The sequence below is a fragment of the Strongylocentrotus purpuratus genome, unplaced genomic scaffold (assembly GCF_000002235.5).
Source record: "Strongylocentrotus purpuratus isolate Spur 01 unplaced genomic scaffold, Spur_5.0 spur5_scaffold_17, whole genome shotgun sequence".
Lineage (NCBI taxonomy): Eukaryota > Metazoa > Echinodermata > Echinoidea > Camarodonta > Strongylocentrotidae > Strongylocentrotus > Strongylocentrotus purpuratus.
Genome location: NW_022145602.1, coordinates 11,064,686 through 11,086,291, shown reverse-complemented (window position 1 = coordinate 11,086,291; position 21,606 = coordinate 11,064,686). Strand labels below are relative to the sequence as shown.

Genomic DNA, 21,606 nt, shown 5'->3' with positions numbered 1-21,606 from the left:
AAAAAAGATGCTAACTTCCAAAGAGATATAAAGTTCATTTACTTAACTTGAATTATGTATAAACAGATTTTCAAATGAAAGAATTTATCCTTGAACTGTCATTATTTGTATTTAGAATGCAAGTTTTGACTTCTTTTTAGCTGTTCACCGCTAAATAAAGATAAATATTTCAAAAGGGACATTATTTACTCATCCTTTTTATCCCATTTATTGTCTTTGGAACTCAATTTGCATAGATATCAACGATTGTTCGCCCGATCCTTGTGAGAATGGAGGAATTTGTAGTGACGGAGTGAACATGTTTACTTGTGCCTGCAATCCTGGCCATACTGGGCCTACGTGTGGAACAGGTAAGATATAGTATCAAAGCAAATTACACACCTACACTTTTTATATCAAACAATCGCTCCTTGTTCATCAAAACATTATAGATCAAGAGCAAACAAGGAAATAGAAAGAAAGAACATGCATTCATTGGTGAGGAAAACCTTGGAGTTTTTCTTGAATGACAGTCAACAGGAGAGAAAGACCAGACAAAAGATGCGATTATGTTTCACCTTTTGGTGAAGTAATGATATAAACTACACTTTTCATGATTTTTAGTAGACACATGGAAAATGGGAGTTCATGGTACTTTCAAGAGCAAATTTGATATATTGATTACCATAACGATCTCTCATAATTATGGTTTATTTTTGGATATGAATAGGCTGGTGTGATTCTTCATGATTAAAGCGATTCAACCTTTGGTGCTGAAATGTCTTAAAAATCAGACTTTCTTATGTCATTTCCGCCACCTTTTTCAAATGCATTTCAAGCCCAAATGAAAGAAATTTGTTTTAGTGACATTTTCATTATTGGCACTACGTTTTGTGGGACGATGAGATTTTTTCAAAAAATATTTTCTTTCTAAGGCCATGTTTTTGAAAAAAGATGCTAACTTCCAAAGAGATATTAAGTTCATTTACTTAACTTGAATTATGTATAAACAGATTTTCAAATGAAAGAATTTATCCTTGAACTGTCATTATTTGTATTTAGAATGCAAATTTTGACTTCTTTTTAGCTGTTCACCGCTAAATAAAGATAAATATTTCAAAAGGGACATTATTTACTCATCCTTTTTATCCCATTTATTGTCTTTGGAACTCAATTTGCATAGATATCAACGATTGTTCGCCCGATCCTTGTGAGAATGGAGGAATTTGTAGTGACGGAGTGAACATGTTTACTTGTGCCTGCAATCCTGGCCATACTGGGCCTACGTGTGGAACAGGTAAGATATAGAGTCAAAGCAAATTAAACACCTACACTTTTTATATCAAACAATTGCTCCTTGTTCATCAAAACATTATAGATAAAGAGCAAACAAGGAAATAGAAAGAAAGAACATGCATTCATTGGTGAGGAAAACCTTGGAGTTTTTCTTGAATGACAGTCAACAGGAGAGAAAGACCAGACAAAAGATGCGATTATGTTTCACCTTTTGGTGAAGTAATGATATAAACTACACTTTTCATGATTTTTAGTAGACACATGGAAAATGGGAGTTCATGGTACTTTCAAGAGCAAATTTGATATAGTGATTACCATAACGATCTCTCATAATTATGATTTATTTTTGTATATGAATAGGCTGGTGTGATTCTTCATGATTATAGCGATTCAACCTTTGGGGCTGAGATGTCTTAAAAATCAGACTTTCTTATGTCATTTCCGCCACCTTTTTCAAATGCATTTCAAGCCCAAATGAAAGAAATTTGTTTTAATGACATTTTCATTATTGGCACTACGTTTTGTGGGACGATGAGATTTTTTCAAAAAAATATTTTCTTTCTAAGGCCATGTTTGTGAAAAAAGATGCTAACTTCCAAAGAGATATTAAGTTCATTTACTAAACTTGAATTATGTATAAACAGATTTTCAAATGAAAGAATTTATCCTTGAACTGTCATTATTTGTATTTAGAATGCAAGTTTTGACATCTTTTTAGCTGTTCACCGCTAAATAAAGATAAATATTTCAAAAGGGACATTATTTACTCATCCTTTTTATCCCATTTATTGTCTTTGGAACTCAATTTGCATAGATATCAACGATTGTTCTCCCGATCCTTGTGAAAATGGAGGAATTTGCAGTGATGGAGTGAACACGTTTATTTGTGCCTGCAATCCTGGATATACTGGGCCTACGTGTGGAACAGGTAAGATATAGGGTCAAAGCAAATTACACACCTACACTTTTTATATCAAACAATTGCTCCTTTTCATCAAAACATTATAGATAAAAAGCAAACAAGGAAATAGACAGAAAGAAACATGGAGTCATTGGTGAGGATAACCTTGGAGTTTTTCTTGATTGACAGTCAACAGGAGAGAAAGACCAGACAAAAGATGCGAGGGTGTTTCACCTTTTGGTGAAGTTATGATATAAACTACAATCTTCATGATTTTGAGTAGACACATGGAAAATGGGAGTGCATGGTACTTTCAAGAGCAAATTTGATATAGTGATTACCACAACGATCTCTCATAATTATGATTTATTTTTGGATATGAATAGACTGGTGTGATTCATCATGATTATAGCGATTCAACCTTTGGTGCTGAGGTGTCTTCAAAATCAGACTATCCCATGTCATTTCCGCCACCATTTTCAAATGCATTTCACGCCCAAATGAAAGAAATTTGTTTTAGTGACATTTTCATTATTGGCACTACGTTTTGTGGGACGATGAGATTTTTTCAAAAAAATATTTTCTTTCTAAGGCCATGTTTTTGAAAAAAGATGCTAACTTCCAAAAAGATATTAAGTTCATTTAATTAACTTGAATTATGTATTAACAGATTTTCAAATGAAGGAATTTATCCTTGAACTGTCATTATTTGTATATAAAATGCAAGTTTTGACTTCTTTTTAGCTGTTCACCGCTAAATAAAGATAAATATTTCAAAAGGGACATTATTTACTCATCCTTTTTATCCCATTTATTGTCTTTGGAACTCAATTTGCATAGATATCAACGATTGTTCTCCCGATCCTTGTGAAAATGGAGGAATTTGCAGTGATGGAGTGAACACGTTTATTTGTGCCTGCAATCCTGGATATACTGGGGCTACGTGTGGAACAGGTAAGATATAGAGTCAAAGCAAATTACACACCTACACTTTTTATATCAAACAATTGCTCCTTGTTCATCAAAACATTATAGATAAAAAGCAAACAAGGAAATAGACAGAAAGAAACATGGAGTCATTGGTAAGGATAACCTTGGAGTTTTTCTTGATTCACAGTCAACAGGAGAGAAAGACCAGACAAAAGATGCGAGGGTGTTTCACCTTTTGGTGAAGTTATGATATAAACTACAATCTTCATGATTTTGAGTAGACACATGGAAAATGGGAGTGCATGGTACTTTCAAGAGCAAATTTGATATAGTGATTACCACAACGATCTCTCATAATTATGATTTATTTTTGGATATGAATAGACTGGTGTGATTCTTCATGATTATAGCGATTCAACCTTTGGTGCTGAGGTATCTTCAAAATCAGACTATCCCATGTCATTTCCGCCACCATTTTCAAATGCATTTCACGCCCAAATGAAAGAAATTTGTTTTAGTGGCATGTTTATGTTTGGCACTACGTTTTGTGGGACGATGAGATTTTTTCAATTTTTTTTTTCTTTCTAAGGCCATGTTTTTGAAAAAAAGATGCTAACTTCCAAAAAGATATCAAGTTTATTTATTTAACTTGAATTATGTATTAACAGATTTTCTAATGATGGAATTTATCCTTGAACTGTCATTATTTGTATTTAGAATGCAAGATTTGACTTCTTTTTACCTGTCTACCGCCAAATGAAGATAAATATGTCAAAAGGGACATTATTTACTCATCCCTCTTATCCCATTTATTATCTTTGGAACTCAATTTGCATAGATATCAACGATTGTTCGCCCGATCCTTGTGAGAATGGAGGAATTTGCAGTGATGGAGTGAACACCTTTACTTGTGCCTGCAATCCTGGCCATACTGGGCCTACGTGTGGAACAGGTAAGATATAGAGTCAAAGCAAATTACACACCTACACTTTTTATATCAAACAATTGCTCCTTGTTCATCAAAACATTATAGATAAAGAGCAAACAAGGAAATAGAAAGAAAGAACATGCATTTATTGGTGAGGAAAACCTTGGAGTTTTTCTTGAATGACCGTCAACAGGAGAGAAAGTACAGACAAAAGATGCGAGTATGTTTCACCTTTTGGTGAAGTAATGATATAAACTACACTTTTCATGATTTTTAGTAGACACATGGAAAATGGGAGTTCATGGTACTTTCAAGAGCAAATTTGATATAGTGATTACCATAACGATCTCTCATAATTATGATTTATTTTTGGATATGAATAGGCTGGTGTGATTCTTCATGATTATAGCGATTTAACCTTTGGTGCTGAGATGTCTTAAAAATCAGACTTTCTTATGTCATTTCCGCCACTTTTTTTCAAATGCATTTCACGCCCAAATGAAAGAAATTTGTTTTAGTGACATTTTCATGTTTGGCACTACGTTTTGTGGGACGATGAGATTTTTTTCAAAAAAATATTTTCTTTCTAAGGCCATGTTTTTGAAAAAAAGATGCTAATTTTCAAAGAGATATTAAGTTCATTTACTTAATTTGAATAATGTATTAACAGATTTTCAAATGAAGGAATTTATCCTTGAACTGTCATTATTTGTATATAGAATGCAAGTTTTGACTTCTTTTTACCTGTATACCGCCAAATGAAGATAAATATGTCAAAAGGGACATTATATACTCATCCCTTTTATCCCATTTATTGTCTTCGGAACTCAATTTGCATAGATATCAACGATTGTTCGCCCGATCCTTGTGAGAATGGAGGAATTTGCAGTGACGGAGTGAACACCTTTACTTGTGCCTGCAATCCTGGCTATACTGGGCCTACGTGTGGAACAGGTAAGATATAGAGTCAAAGCAAATTACACACCTACACTTTTTATATCAAACAATTGCTCCTTGTTCATCAAAACATTATAGATAAAAAGCAAACAAGGAAATAGACAGAAAGAAACATGGAGTCATTGGTGAGGAAAACCTTGGATTTTTTTTTTAATTGACAGTCAACAGGAGAGAAAGACCAGACAAAAGATGCGAGGGGTTTCAACTTTTGGTGAAGTTATGATATAAACTACAATCTTCATGATTTTGAGTAGACACATGGAAGATGGGAGTGCATGGTACTTTCAAGAGCAAATTTGATATAGTGATTACCACAACGATTTCTCATAATTATGATTTATTTTGGGATATGAACAGACTGGTGTGATTCATCATGATTATAGCGATTAAACCTTTGGTGCTGAGGTGTCTTAAAAATCAGACTTTCTCATGTCATTTCCGCCACCTTTTTCAAATGCATTTCACGCCCAAATGAAAGAAATTTGTTTTAGTGGCACGTTCATGTTCGGCACTACGTTTTGTGGGACGATGAGATTTTTTCAAAAAAATATTTTCTTTCTAAGACCCTTTTTTTGAAAAAAGATGCTAACTTCCAAAGAAATATTAAGTTCATTAACTTAACTTGGATTATGTATTAACAGATTTTCAAATGAAGGAATTTATTCTTGAACTGTCATTTATTGTTTATAAAATGCAAGTTTTGACTTCTTTTTTAGCTGTTCACCGCTAAATAAAGATAAATATTTCAAAAGGGACATTATTTACTCATCCTTTTTATCCCATTTATTGTCTTTGGAACTCAATTTGCATAGATATCAACGATTGTTCGCCCGATCCTTGTGAGAATGGAGGAATTTGTAGTGACGGAGTGAACATGTTTACTTGTGCCTGCAATCCTGGCCATACTGGGCCTACGTGTGGAACAGGTAAGATATAGAGTCAAAGCAAATTACACACCTACACTTTTTATATCAAACAATTGCTCCTTGTTCATCAAAACATTATAGATAAAGAGCAAACAAGGAAATAGAAAGAAAGAACATGCATTTATTGGTGAGGAAAACCTTGGAGTTTTTCTTGAATGACCGTTAACAGGAGAGAAAGTACAGACAAAAGATGCGAGTATGTTTCACCTTTTGGTGAAGTAATGATATAAACTACACTTTTCATGATTTTTAGTAGACACATGGAAAATGGGAGTTCATGGTACTTTCAAGAGCAAATTTGATATAGTGATTACCATAACGATCTCTCATAATTATGATTTATTTTTGGATATGAATAGGCTGGTGTGATTCTTCATGATTATAGCGATTAAACCTTTGGTGCTGAGATGTCTTAAAAATCAGACTTTCTTATGTCATTTCCGCCACTTTTTTTCAAATGCATTTCAAGCCCAAATGAAAGAAATTAGTTTTAGTGACATTTTCATGTTTGGCACTACGTTTTGTGGGACGATGAGATTTTTTTCAAAAAAATATTTTCTTTCTAAGGCCATGTTTTTGAAAAAAAGATGCTAACTTTCAAAGAGATATTAAGTTCATTTACTTAATTTGAATAATGTATTAACAGATTTTCAAATGAAGGAATTTATCCTTGAACTGTCATTATTTGTATATAGAATGCAAGTTTTGACTTCTTTTTACCTGTATACCGCCAAATGAAGATAAATATGTCAAAAGGTACATTATATACCCATCCCTTTTATCCCATTTATTGTCTTCGGAACTCAATTTGCATAGATATCAACGATTGTTCGCCCGATTCTTGTGAGAATGGAGGAATTTGCAGTGACGGAGTGAACACCTTTACTTGTGCCTGCAATCCTGGCTATACTGGGCCTACGTGTGGAACAGGTAAGATATAGAGTCAAAGCAAATTACACACCTACACTTTTTATATCAAACAATTGCTCCTTGTTCATCAAAACATTATAGATAAAGAGCAAACAAGGAAATAGAAAGAAAGAACATGCATTTATTGGTGAGGAAAACCTTGGAGTTTTTCTTGAATGACCGTCAGCAGGAGAGAAAGTACAGACAAAAGACGCGAGTATGTTTCACCTTTTGGTGAAGTAATGATATAAACTACAATCTTCATGATTTTGAGTAGACACATGGAAGATGGGAGTGCATGGTACTTTCAAGAGCAAATTTGATATAGTGATTACCACAACGATTTCTCATAATTATGATTTATTTTTGGATATGAACAGACTGGTGTGATTCATCATGATTATAGCGATTCAACCTTTGGTGCTGAGTTGTCTTAAAAATCAGACTTTCTCATGTCATTTCCGCCACCTTTTTCAAATGCATTTCACGCTCAAATGAAAGAAATTTGTTTTAGTGGCATGTTCATGTTCGGCACTACGTTTTGTGGGACGATGAGATTTTTTCAAAAAAATATTTTCTTTCTAAGACCCTTTTTTTGAAAAAAGATGCTAACTTCCAAAGAAATATTAAGTTCATTAACTTAACTTGGATTATGTATTAACAGATTTTCAAATGAAGGAATTTATTCTTGAACTGTCATTATTTGTTTATAGAATGCAAGTTTCGACTTTTTTTTTAGCTGTTTACCGCTAAATAAAGATAAATATTTCAAAAGGGACATTATTTACTCATCCTTTTTATCCCATTTATTGTCTTTGGAACTCAATTTGCATAGATATCAACGATTGTTCGCCCGATTCTTGTGAGAATGAAGGAATTTGTAGTGACGGAGTGAACACCTTTACTTGTGCCTGCAATCCTGGCTATACTGGGCCTACGTGTGGAACAGGTAAGATATAGAGTCAAAGCAAATTACACACCTACACTTTTTATATCAAACAATTGCTCCTTGTTCATCAAAACATTATAGATAAAGAGCAAACAAGGAAATAGAAAGAAAGAACATGCATTTATTGGTGAGGAAAACCTTGGAGTTTTTCTTGAATGACCGTCAACAGGAGAGAAAGTACAGACAAAAGATGCGAGTATGTTTCACCTTTTGGTGAAGTAATGATATAAACTACAATCTTCATGATTTTGAGTAGACACATGGAAGATGGGAGTGCATGGTACTTTCAAGAGCAAATTTGATATAGTGATTACCACAACGATTTCTCATAATTATGATTTATTTTTGGATATGAACAGACTGCTGTGATTCATCATGATTATAGCGATTCAACCTTTGGTGCTGAGTTGTCTTAAAAATCAGACTTTCTCATGTCATTTCCGCCACCTTTTTCAAATGCATTTCACGCTCAAATGAAAGAAATTTGTTTTAGTGGCATGTTCATGTTCGGCACTACGTTTTGTGGGACGATGAGATTTTTTCAAAAAAATATTTTCTTTCTAAGACCCTTTTTTTGAAAAAAGATGCTAACTTCCAAAGAAATATTAAGTTCATTAACTTAACTTGGATTATGTATTAACAGATTTTCAAATGAAGGAATTTATTCTTGAACTGTCATTATTTGTTTATAGAATGCAAGTTTCGACTTCTTTTTAGCTGTTCACCGCTAAATAAAGATAAATATTTCAAAAGGGACATTATTTACTCATCCTTTTTATCCCATTTATTGTCTTTGGAACTCAATTTGCATAGATATCAACGATTGTTCGCCCGATCCTTGTGAGAATGAAGGAATTTGTAGTGACGGAGTGAACATGTTTACTTGTGCCTGCAATCCTGGCCATACTGGGCCTACGTGTGGAACAGGTAAGATATAGAGTCAAAGCAAATTACACACCTACACTTTTTATATCAAACAATTGCTCCTTGTTCATCAAAACATTATAGATAAAGAGCAAACAAGGAAATAGAAAGAAAGAACATGCATTTATTGGTGAGGAAAACCTTGGAGTTTTTCTTGAATGACCGTCAACAGGAGAGAAAGTACAGACAAAAGATGCGAGTATGTTTCACCTTTTGGTGAAGTAATGATATAAACTACACTTTTCATGATTTTTAGTAGACACATGGAAAATGGGAGTTCATGGTACTTTCAAGAGCAAATTTGATATAGTGATTACCACAACGATCTCTCATAATTATGATTTATTTTTGGATATGAATAGGCTGGTGTGATTCTTCATGATTATAGCGATTTAACCTTTGGGGCTGAGATGTCTTAAAAATCAGACTTTCTTATGTCATTTCCGCCACCTTTTTCAAATGCATTTCACGCCCAAATGAAAGAAATTTGTTTTAGTGACATTTTCATGTTTGGCTCTACGTTTTGTGGGACGATGAGATTTTTTTCAAAAAAATATTTTCTTTCTAAGGCCATGTTTTTGAAAAAAAGATGCTAACTTTCAAAGAGATATTAAGTTCATTTACTTAATTTGAATAATGTATTAACAGATTTTCAAATGAAGGAATTTATCCTTGAACTGCCATTATTTGTATATAGAATGCAAGTTTTGACTTCTTTTTACCTGTATACCGCCAAATGAAGATAAATATGTCAAAAGGTACATTATATACTCATCCCTTTTATCCCATTTATTGTCTTCGGAACTCAATTTGCATAGATATCAACGATTGTTCGCCCGATCCTTGTGAGAATGGAGGAATTTGCAGTGACGGAGTGAACACCTTTACTTGTGCCTGCAATCCTGGCTATACTGGGCCTACGTGTGGAACAGGTAAGATATAGAGTCAAAGCAAATTACACACCTACACTTTTTATATCAAACAATTGCTCCTTGTTCATCAAAACATTATAGATAAAAAGCAAACAAGGAAATAGACAGAAAGAAACATGGAGTCATTGGTGAGGAAAACCTTGGAGTTTTTCTTGATTGACAGTCAACAGGAGAGAAAGACCAGACAAAAGATGCGAGGGGTTTCAACATTTGGTGAAGTTATGATATAAACTACAATCTTCATGATTTTGAGTAGACACATGGAAGATGGGATTGCATGGTACTTTCAAGAGAAAATTTGATATAGTGATTACCACAACGATTTCTCATAATTATGATTTATTTTTGGATATGAACAGACTGGTGTGATTCATCATGATTATAGCGATTCAACCTTTGGTGCTGAGGTGTCTTAAAAATCAGACTTTCTCATGTCATTTCCGCCACCTTTTTCAAATGCATTTCACGCCCAAATGAAAGAAATTTGTTTTAGTGGCATGTTCATGTTCGGCACTACTTTTTGTGGGACGATGAGATTTTTTCAAAAAATATTTTCTTTCTAAGGCCCTTTTTTTGAAAAAAGATGCTAACTTCCAAAGAGATATTAAGTTCATTAACTTAACTTGGATTATGTATTAACAGATTTTCAAATGAAGGAATTTATCCTTGAACTGTCATTATTTGTTTATAGAATGCAAGTTTAGACTTCTTTTTTCCTGTTCACCGCTAAATAAAGATAAATATGTCAAAAGGGACATTATTTACTCATCCCTTTTATCCCATCTATTGTCTTTGGAACTCAATTTGCATAGATATCAACGATTGTTCGCCCGATCCTTGTGAGAATGGAGGAATTTGCAGTGATGGAGTAAACACCTTTATTTGTGCCTGCAATCCTGGCTATACTGGGCCTACGTGTGGAACAGGTAAGATATAGAGTTAAAGCAAATTACACACCTACACTTTTTATATCAAACAATTGCTCCTTGTTCATCAAAACATTATAGATCAAGAGCAAACAAGGAAATAGAAAGAAAGAAACATGCAATCATTAGTGAGGAAAACCTTGGAGTTTTTCTTGACTGACAGTCAACAGCAGAGAAAGTAGAGACAAAAGATGCGAGGGTGTTTCACCTTTTGGTGAAGTTATGATATAAACTACACTTTTCATGATTTTAAGTAGACACATGGAAAATGGGAGTGCATGGTACTTTCAAGAGCAAACTTGATATAGTGATTTCCAAGACGATCTCTCATAATTATGATTTTTTATTGGACATTAATAGACTGGTGTGATTCATCATGATTATAGCGATTCAACCTTTGGTGCTGAGGTGTCTTAAAAATCAGACTATCCCATGTCATTTCCGCCACCATTTTCAAATGCATTTCACGCCCAAATGAAAGAAATTTGTTTTAGTGGCATGTTCATGTTTGGCACTACGTTTTGTGGGACGATGAGATTTTTTCAAAAAAGATATTTTCTTTCTAAGGCCCTTTTTTTGAAAAAAGATGCTAACTTCCAAAGAGATATTAAGTTCATTTACTTAACTTGGATTATGTATTAACAGATTTTCAAATGAAGGAATTTATCCTTGAACTGTTATTATTTGTATATAGAATGCAAGTTGAGACTTCTTTTTTCCTGTTCACCGCTAAATAAAGATAAATATGTCAAAAGGGACATTATTTACTCATCCCTTTTATCCCATTTATTGTCTTTGGAACTCGATTTGCATAGATATCAACGATTGTTCGCCCGATCCTTGTGAGAATGGAGGAATTTGCAGTGATGGAGTGAACACCTTTACTTGTGCCTGCAATCCTGGCTATACTGGGCCTACGTGTGGAACAGGTAAGATATAGAGTTAAAGCAAATTACACACCTACACTTTTTATATCAAACAATTGCTCCTTGTTCATCAAAACATTATAGATCAAGAGCAAACAAGGAAATAGAAAGAAAGAAACATGCAATCATTAGTGAGGAAAACCTTGGAGTTTTTCTTGACTGACAGTCAACAAGAGAGAAAGTAGAGACAAAAGATGCGAGGGTGTTTCATCTTTTGGTGAAGTTATGATATAAACTACACTTTTCATGATTTTAAGTAGACACATGGAAAATGGGAGTGCATGGTACTTTCAAGAGCAAACTTGATATAGTGATTTCCAAGACGATCTCTCATAATTATGATTTTTTTATTGGACATTAATAGACTGGTGTGATTCATCATGATTATAGCGATTCAACCTTTGGTGCTGAGGTGTCTTAAAAATCAGACTATCCCATGTCATTTCCGCCACCATTTTCAAATGCATTTCACGCCCAAATGAAAGAAATTTGTTTTAGTGGCATGTTCATGTTTGGCACTACGTTTTGTGGGACGATGAGATTTTTTCAAAAAAGATATTTTCTTTCTAAGGCCCTTTTTTTGAAAAAAGATGCTAACTTCCAAAGAGATATTAAGTTCATTTACTTAACTTGGATTATGTATTAACAGATTTTCAAATGAAGGAATTTATCCTTGAACTGTTATTATTTGTATATAGAATGCAAGTTGAGACTTCTTTTTTCCTGTTCACCGCTAAATAAAGATAAATATGTCAAAAGGGACATTATTTACTCATCCCTTTTATCCCATTTATTGTCTTTGGAACTCGATTTGCATAGATATCAACGATTGTTCGCCCGATCCTTGTGAGAATGGAGGAATTTGCAGTGATGGAGTGAACACCTTTACTTGTGCCTGCAATCCTGGCTATACTGGGCCTACGTGTGGAACAGGTAAGATATAGAGTTAAAGCAAATTACACACCTACACTTTTTATATCAAACAATTGCTCCTTGTTCATCAGAACATTATAGATAAAGAGCAAAAAAGGAAATAGAAAGAAAGAAACATGCATTCATTCAAGGAAAACCTTGGAGTTTTTCTTGATTGACAGTCAACAGGAGTTAAAGACCAGACAAAAGATGCGAGGGGTTTCACCTTTTGTTGAAGCAATGATATAAACTACACTCTTCATGATTTTAAGTAGACACATGGAAAATGGGAGTGCATGGTAATTTCAAGAGAAAATTTGATATAGTGATTACTACAACTATCTCTCATAATTATGATTTGTTTTAGGATATAATAAGACTGGTGTGATTCATCATGATTATAGTGCATGGTACTTTTAAGAGCAAATTTAATATAGCGATTACCACAACGATCTCTCATAATTATGATTTATTTTTGGATATGAATAGACTGATGTGATTCATCATGATTATAGCGATTCAACCTTTGGTGCTCATATGTCTTAAGAAATCAGACTTTCCCATGTCATTTCCGCCACCATTTTCAAATGCATTACACACCCAAATGAAAGAAATTTGTTTTCGTGACATGTTCTTGTTTGGCACTAGGTTTTGTGGGACGATGGGATTGTGTGAAATTTTCATTTCTTTCTAAGGCCATGTTTTTGACAAAAGATGCTTACTTCCAAAGATACATTAAGTTCATTTACTTAACTTGAATTATGTATTAACAGATTTTCAAATGAAGGAATTTATCCTTGAACTGTCATTATTTGTATATAGAATGCAAGTTTTGATTTCTTTTTACCTGTTCACCGCCAAATGAAGATAAATATGACAAAAGGGACATTATTTACTCATCCCTTTTATCCCATTTATTGTCTTTGGAACTCAATTTGCATAGATATCAACGATTGTTCTCCCGATCCTTGTGAGAATGGAGGAATTTGCAGTGATGGAGTGAACATGTTAACTTGTGCCTGCGATCCTGGCTATACTGGGCCTACGTGTGGAACAGGTAAGATATAGAGTCAAAGCAGATTACATAATTACACTTTTTTTTATATCAAACGATTGCTCCTTTTTCATCAAAACATTATAAATCAAGAGCAAACAAGGAAATAGAAAGAAAGAAACATGCACTCATTGGTGAGGAAGACCTTGGAGTTTTTCTTGATTGACAGTCGACAGGAGAGAAAGTAGAGACCAAAGATGCGAGGGTGTTTCACCTTTTGGTGAATTTATGATATAAACTACACTTTTCATACTTTTGAGTAGACACATGGACAATGGGAGTGCATGGTACTTTCAAGAGCAAATTTGATATAGTGATTACCACAACGATCTCTCATAATTATGATTTATTTTTGGATATGAATAGACTGGTGTGATTCATCATGATTATAGCGATTCAACCTTTGGTGCTGAGGTGTCTTAAAAATCAAACTATCCCATGTCATTTCCGCCACCATTTTCGAATGCATTTCACGCCAAAATGAAAGAAATTTGTTTTAGTGACATTTTCATGTTTGGCACTACGTTTTGTGGGACGATGAGATTTTTTCAAAAAAATATTTTCTTTCTAAGGCCATGTTTTTGAAAAAAGATGCTAACTTCCAAAGAGATATTAAGTTCATTTACTTAACTTGAATTATGTATTAACAGATTTTCAAATGAAGGAATGTATCCTTGAACTGTCATTATTTGTATTTAGAATACAAGTTTTGACTTCTATTTACCTGTTCACCGCCAAATGAAGATAAATATGTCAAAAGGGACATTATTTTCTCATCCCTTTTATCCTATTATTGTCTTTGGAACTCAATTTGCACAGATATCAACGATTGTTCTCCCGATCCTTGTGAGAATGGAGGAATTTGCAGTGATGGAGTGAACATGTTTACTTGTGCCTGCGATCCTGGCTATACTGGGCCTACGTGTGGAACAGGTAAGATATATAGTCAAAGCAGATTACATACTTACACTTTTTTTATATCAAACGATTGCTCCTTTTTCATCAAAACATTATAAATCAAGAGCAAACAAGGAAATAGAAAGAAATAAACATGCACTCATTGGTGAGGAAGACCTTGGAGTTTTTCTTGATTGACAGTCAACAGGAGAGAAAGACCAGACAAAAGATGCGGAGGTGTTTCACCTTTTGGTGCAGTAATGATATAAACTACACTCTTCATGATTTCGAGTAGACACATGGAAGATGGGAGTGCATGGTACTTTTAAGAGCAAATTTAATATAGCGATTACCACAACGATCTCTCATAATTATGATTTATTTTTGGATATGAATAGACTGATGTGATTCATCATGATTATAGCGATTCAACCTTTGGTGCTCATATGTCTTAAGGAATCAGACTATCCCATGTAAATTCCGCCACCATTTTCAAATGCATTACACACCCAAATGAAAGAAATTTGTTTTCGTGACATGTTCTTGTTTGGCACTAGGTTTTGTGGGACGATGGGATTGTGTGAAATTTTCATTTCTTTCTAAGGCCATGTTTTTGACAAAAGATGCTTACTTCCAAAGATATATTAAGTTCATTTACTTAAGTTGAATTATGTATTAACAGATTTTCAAATGAAGGAATTTATCCTTGAACTGTCATTATTTGTATATAGAATGCAAGTTTTGACTTCTTTTTACCTGTTCACCGCCAAATGAAGATAAATATGACAAAAGGGACATTATTTACTCATACCTTTTATCCCATTTATTGTCTTTGGAACTCAATTTGCATAGATATCAACGATTGTTCTCCCGATCCTTGTGAGAATGGAGGAATTTGCAGTGATGGAGTCAACACCTTTACTTGTTGCTGCAATCCTGGCCATACTGGGCCTACGTGTGGAACAGGTAAGATATAGAGTCAAAGCAAATTACACAACTACACTTTTTATATCAAACAATTGCTCCTTGTTCATCAAATCATTATAGATAAAGAGCAAAAAGATAAATAATTATTATAGATAAAGAGCAAATAGATAAATAATTATTATAGATAAAGAGTAAATAGATAAATACTCTGTATTTTGATATCATGTGATTTCTGCCAAATAAAATAATAATAATAATACTGATAATAAACAAGGAAATAGAAAGAAAGAAACATGGAGTCATTGGTGAGGAAAACCTTGGAGTTTTTCTTGATTGACAGTCAACAGGAGTTAAAGACCGGACAAAAGATGTGAGGGGTTTCACCTTTTGGTGCAGTAATGATATAAACTATACTCTTCATGATTTCGAGTAAACACATGAAAAATGGGAGTGCATGGTACTTTCAAGAGAAAATTTGATATAGTGATTACCACAACGATCTCTCATAATTATGATTTATTTTTGGATATGAATAGACTGGTGTGATTCATCATGATTATAGCGATTCAACCTTTGGTGCTGAGGTGTCTTAAAGATCAGACTATCCCATGTCATTTCCGCTACCATTTTCAAATGCATTTCACGCCCAAATGAAAGAAATTTGTTTTAGTGACATTTCTTAACTGGAATGGACACACGACGGTATTTTCTGTCTAAGGCAATGTTCTTGAAAAAAGATGCTAACTTCCAAAGAGATATTTAGTTTATTTACTTAACTTGAATTATGTATTAACAGATTTTCAAATGAAGGAATTTATCCTTGAACTGTAATTATTTGTGTTTAGAATGGAAGATTTGACTGCTTTTTACCTGTTATCCGCCAAATGAAGATAAATATGTCAAAAGAGACATTATTTACTCATCCCTTTTATCCCATTTATTGTCTTTGGAACTCAATTTGCATAGATATCAACGATTGTTCGCCCGATCCTTGTGAGAATGGAGGAATTTGCAGTGATGGAGTGAACACCTTTACTTGTGCCTGCAATCCTGGTTATACTGGGCCTACGTGTGGCACAGGTAAGATATAGAGTCAAAGCAAATTACACACCTACACTTTTTATATCAAACAATTGCTCCTTGTTCATCAAAACATTATAGATAAAGAGCAAAAAAGGAAATAGAAAGAAAGAAACATGCATTCATTGGTGAGGAAAACCTTGGAGTTTTTCTTGATTGACAGTCAACAGGAGTTAAAGACCAGACAAAAGATGCGAGGGGTTTCACCTTTTGTTGAAGTAATGATATAAACTACACTCTTCATGATTTCGAGTAGACACATGAGAAATGGGAGTGCATGGTACTTTCAAGAGAAAATTTGATATAGTATAGTATTAATGACTGCTTTGAGAGAAATAGTTGTTTTATTACGCTCAAGGGAAGGTTAGAATTGTGCTATTCCCCGAGGCTTGCCGAGGGGAATAGCCCAATTGTAACCTTCCCGAGAGCGTATGAAAACAACTATTTCTCGAATATTAAAGCAGTCATTAATACTTTTATATGCCGAAAAAAAATAGACTAAAAAATGAAAAATTAAAAATATTTATCATTTTTGTCGAAGACGGGATTCGAACTCTTGCGTACAACAAGAGGTGTATCGAAAACCAACGCTTAGACCACTCGGCTATGGCCCGCCGTTAACATGCTTGGCAGTTTTCTCCAATATATACATTAAAATGGATTGAAACCGGCTTCGCGTGTGATGAATGCTTCGCAAAAGCTCCATATACGGACTCTTCTTTTACTTTTGCAATGCATATTGGCACGAACTTAGATCAAGATCTATCGGCAGATGTTGTTTTTTTGTTTTTGGAAGTTTATTTTCGTCTTCATGTCAACAATGCAAGATAAAATTGTCGGTAAGATCGATCGAGATTCAATTGTATTGAAATTACCGACCAATCCTTCGCACACATACGGCATCCTCCATCGCTCAAACCATTTTTTAACATGTAAACCTATGGGGTAACCATGGAGGCTGACCAACTGTTTTTAATAACCATGGTTATTAAAAATATTAAAATGTTTAAGCATGGTTACCGAGAATTTTACAGGAACAGTTGAAGTTTATGAATGCAATTCGACCAATCAGATGGCTGGATTTCTTAAGTGAGGTATATAATGATTACTACAACTATCTCTCATAATTATGATTTATTTTTGGATATTAATAGACTGGTGTGATTCATCACGATTATAGCGATTCAACCTTTGGTGCTGAGGTGTCTTAAAAATCAGACTATCCCATGTCATTTCCGCCACAATTTACTTAACTTGAATAATGTATTAACAGATTTTCCAATAAAGGAATGTATCCTTTAAAAACCAAAAACCAATACTATATTGTATGGGGGCAGATCATTTGCATTTGCTGGACCAAACCTTTGGAACAATCTCCCCAATTTCATACGACAGGCACCCACTTCTGCAACATTCAAATCTTCACTAAAAACGCACCTCTTTGGCCTTAATTACTTAGTTTAAGCTATCCTTACATACGTTCTTTGTTTTGTTTTGACTATGTTAGCTATCTCTTTGTTATGTTATTTACTATGTAAAGTTAGTCATTTTAGTGGTATAAGATTTGTATATTTCTCTGTGTTGATTCATTTTATGTGATTATATATATGCTTGTACAGCGCAAAGAGAAACTTATGTTTATTTTGCGCTATATATATATATTTTATTATTATTATTATTATTATTATCCTTGAACTGTCATTATTTGTATTTAGAATGCAAGTTTAGACTTCTTTTTACCTGTTCACCGCCAAATGACGATAAATATGTCAAAAGGGACATTATTTTCTCATCCCTTTTATCCCATTTATTGTCTTTGGAACTCAATTTGCACAGATATCAACGATTGTTCTCCCGATCCTTGTGAGAATGGAGGAATTTGCAGTGATGGAGTGAACATGTTTACTTGTGCCTGCGATCCTGGCTATACTGGGCCTACGTGTGGAACAGGTAAGATATAGAGTCAAAGCAGATTACATACTTACACTTTTTTTTTTATCAAACAATTGCTCCTTTTTCATCAAAACATTATAGATGAAGAGCAAACAAGGAAATAGTAAGAAAGAAATATGCACTCATTGGTGAGGAAAACCTTGGAGGTTTCTCTTGATTGACAGTCAACAGGAGTTAAAGACCAGACAAAAGATGCGAGGGTGTTTCACCTTTTGGTGCAGTAATGATATAAACTACACTCTTCATGATTTCGAGTAGACACATGGAAAATGGGAGTGCATGGTACTTTCAAGAGCAAATTTGATATAGTTATTACTACAACGATCTCTCATAATTATGATTTATTATTGGACATTAATAGATTGGTGTTATTCATCATGATTATAACAATTCAACCTTTGGTGCTGAGGTGTCTTAAAAATCAGACTATCCCATGTCATTTCCGCCACCATTTTCAAATGCATTTCACGCCCAAATGAAAGAAATTTGTTTTAGTGGCATGTTCATGTTTGGCACTACGTTTTGTGGGACGATGAGATTTTTTCAAAAAATATTTTCTTTCTAAGGCCCTTTTTTTGAAAAAAAGATGCTAACTTCCAAAGAGATATTAAGTTCATTTACTTAACTTGAATTATGTATTAACAGATTTTCCAATGAAGGAATTTATCCTTGAACTGTCATTATTTGTATATAGAATTCAAGATTTGACTTCTTTTTACCTGTTCACCGCCAAATGAAGATAAATATGTCAAAAGGGACATTATTTACTCATCCCTTTTATCCCATTTAATGTCTTTTGAACTCAATTTGCATAGATATCAACGATTGTTCGCCCGATCCTTGTGAGAATGGAGGAATTTGCAATGATGGAGTGAACGCCTTTACTTGTGCCTGCAATCCTGGCTATACTGGGCCTACGTGTGGAACAGGTAAGATATAGAGTCAAAGCAAATTACACACCTACACTTTTTATATCAAACAATTGCTCCTTGTTCATCAAAACATGATAGATAAAGAGCAAAAAAGGAAATAGAAAGAAAGAAACATGCATTCATTGGTGAGGAAAACCTTGGAGTTTTTCTTGATTGACAGTCAACAGGAGTTAAAGACCAGACAAAAGATGCGAGGGGTTTCACCTTTTGTTGAAGTAATGATATAAACTACACTCTTCATGATTTCGAGTAGACACATGGAAAATGGGAGTGCATGGTAATTTCAAGAGAAAATTTGATATACTGATTACTACAACTATCTCTCATAATTATGATTTATTATTGGACATTAATAGATTGGTGTGATTCATCATGATTATAGCGATTCAACCTTTGGTGCTGAGGTGTCTTAAAAATCAGACTATCCCATGTCATTTCCGCCACCATTTTCAATTGCATTACACACCCAAATGAAAGAAATTTGTTTTCGTGACATGTTCTTGTTTGGCACTACGTTTTGTGGGACGATGGGATTGTGTGAAATTTTCATTTCTTTCTAAGGCCATGTTTTTGACAAAAGATGCTTACTTCCAAAGATATATGAAGTTCATTTACTTAACTTGAATTATGTATTAACAGATTTTCAAATGAAGGAATTTATCCTTGAACTGTCATTATTTGTATATAGAATGCAAGTTTTGACTTCTTTTTCCCTGTTCACCGCTAAATAAAGATAAATATGTCAAAAGGGACATTATTTACTCATCCCTTTTATCCCATTTATTGTCTTTGGAACTCAATTTGCATAGATATCAACGATTGTTCGCCCGATCCTTGTGAGAATGGAGGAATTTGCAGTGATGGAGTGAACACCTTTACTTGTGCCTGCAATCCTGGCTATACTGGGCCTACGTGTGGAACAGGTAAGACATAGAGTCAAAGCAGATTACACACGTACACTTTTTATATCAAACAATTGCTCCTTGTTCATCAAAACATTATAGATCAAGAGCAAACAAGGAAATAGTAAGAAAGAAATATGAACTCATTGGTGAGGAAAACCTTGGAGGTTTCTCTTGATTGACAGTCAACAGGAGTTAAAGACCAGACAAAAGATGCGAGGGTGTTTCACCTTTTGGTGCAGTAATGATATAAACTACACTCTTCATGATTTCGAGTAGACAAATTGAAAATGGGAGTGCATGGTACTTTCAAGAGAAAAATTGATACAGTGATTACCACAACGATCTCTCATAATTTTGATTTGTTTTAGGATATCATAAGACTTGTGTGATTCATCATGATTATAGCAATTCAACCTTTGGTGCTGAAGTTTCTTAAAGATCACACTATCCCATCTCATTTCCGCCACCATTTTCAAATGCATTTCACGCCCAAATGTAAGAAATTTGTTTTAGTGACATTTTCTGAACTGGCACGGACACACTACGTTTTGTGGGACGATGAGATTTAAAAAAAAAAAAAAATCTTTCTAAGGCCATGTTTTTGACAAAAGATGCTAAATTCCAAAGAGATATTTAGTTCATTTACTTAATTTGAATCATGTATTAACAGATTTTCAAATGAAGGAATTTATCCTTGAACTGTCATTATTTGTATTTAGAATGCAAGTTTTGACTTCTTTTTACCTGTTCACCGCCAAATGAAGATAAATATGTCAAAAGTACATTATTTTCTCGTCCCTTTTATCCCATTTATTGTCTTTGGAACTCAATTTGCACAGATATCAACGATTGTTCTCCCGATCCTTGTGAGAATGGAGGAATTTGCAGTGATGGAGTGAACACGTTTACTTGTGCCTGCGATCCTGGCTTTACTGGGCCTACGTGTGGAACAGGTAAGACATAGAGTCAAAGCAGATTACATACTTACACTTTTTTATATCAAACAATTGCTACTTTTCATCAAAACATTATAGATGAAGAGCAAACAAGGAAATAGAAAGAAAGAAACATGCACTCATTGGTGAGGAAAACCTTGGAGGTTTCTTTTGATTGACAGTCAACAGGAGTTAAAGACCAGACAAAAGATGCGAGGGTGTTTCACCTTTTGGAGCAGTAATGATATAAACTACACTCTTCATGATTTCGAGTAGACAAATTGAAAATGGGAGTGCATGGTACTTTCAAGAAAAAAATTGATACAGTGATTACCACAACGATCTCTCATAATTATGATTTATTTTAGGATATAATAAGACTGGTGTGATTCATCATGATTATAGCGATTCAACCTTTGGTGCTGAGGTGTCTTAAAGATCAGACTATCCCATGTCATTTCCGCCACCATTTTCAAATGCATTTCACGCCCAAATGAAAGAAATTTGTTTTAGTGACATTTTCTTAAC

General features: G+C 34.0%; 1 protein-coding gene across 50 annotated transcripts in view; it reads left to right on the top strand.

Annotated features, from left to right (window-relative positions):
• Positions 1-21,606, top strand: part of LOC579853 — a 194,299-nt gene that overhangs the window by 154,631 nt on the left and 18,062 nt on the right. For 34 of the 50 annotated variants that reach the window (XM_030988688.1, XM_030988699.1, XM_030988701.1 and 31 more), the window contains 22 exons: positions 237-350; positions 1,163-1,276; positions 2,090-2,203; positions 3,017-3,130; positions 3,945-4,058; positions 4,875-4,988; positions 5,804-5,917; positions 6,734-6,847; positions 7,662-7,775; positions 8,589-8,702; positions 9,518-9,631; positions 10,444-10,557; positions 11,373-11,486; positions 12,303-12,416; positions 13,339-13,452; positions 14,269-14,382; positions 15,199-15,312; positions 16,240-16,353; positions 18,190-18,303; positions 19,122-19,235; positions 20,048-20,161; positions 20,983-21,096. In XM_030988688.1, coding sequence (XP_030844548.1) covers positions 237-350; positions 1,163-1,276; positions 2,090-2,203; positions 3,017-3,130; positions 3,945-4,058; positions 4,875-4,988; positions 5,804-5,917; positions 6,734-6,847; positions 7,662-7,775; positions 8,589-8,702; positions 9,518-9,631; positions 10,444-10,557; positions 11,373-11,486; positions 12,303-12,416; positions 13,339-13,452; positions 14,269-14,382; positions 15,199-15,312; positions 16,240-16,353; positions 18,190-18,303; positions 19,122-19,235; positions 20,048-20,161; positions 20,983-21,096 — 2,508 coding nt within the window. The remainder of the gene's footprint in view (positions 1-236; positions 351-1,162; positions 1,277-2,089; positions 2,204-3,016; positions 3,131-3,944; positions 4,059-4,874; positions 4,989-5,803; positions 5,918-6,733; positions 6,848-7,661; positions 7,776-8,588; positions 8,703-9,517; positions 9,632-10,443; positions 10,558-11,372; positions 11,487-12,302; positions 12,417-13,338; positions 13,453-14,268; positions 14,383-15,198; positions 15,313-16,239; positions 16,354-18,189; positions 18,304-19,121; positions 19,236-20,047; positions 20,162-20,982; positions 21,097-21,606) is intronic. The other 16 variants (XM_030988716.1, XM_030988704.1, XM_030988706.1 and 13 more) reach the window with 16 other exon arrangements.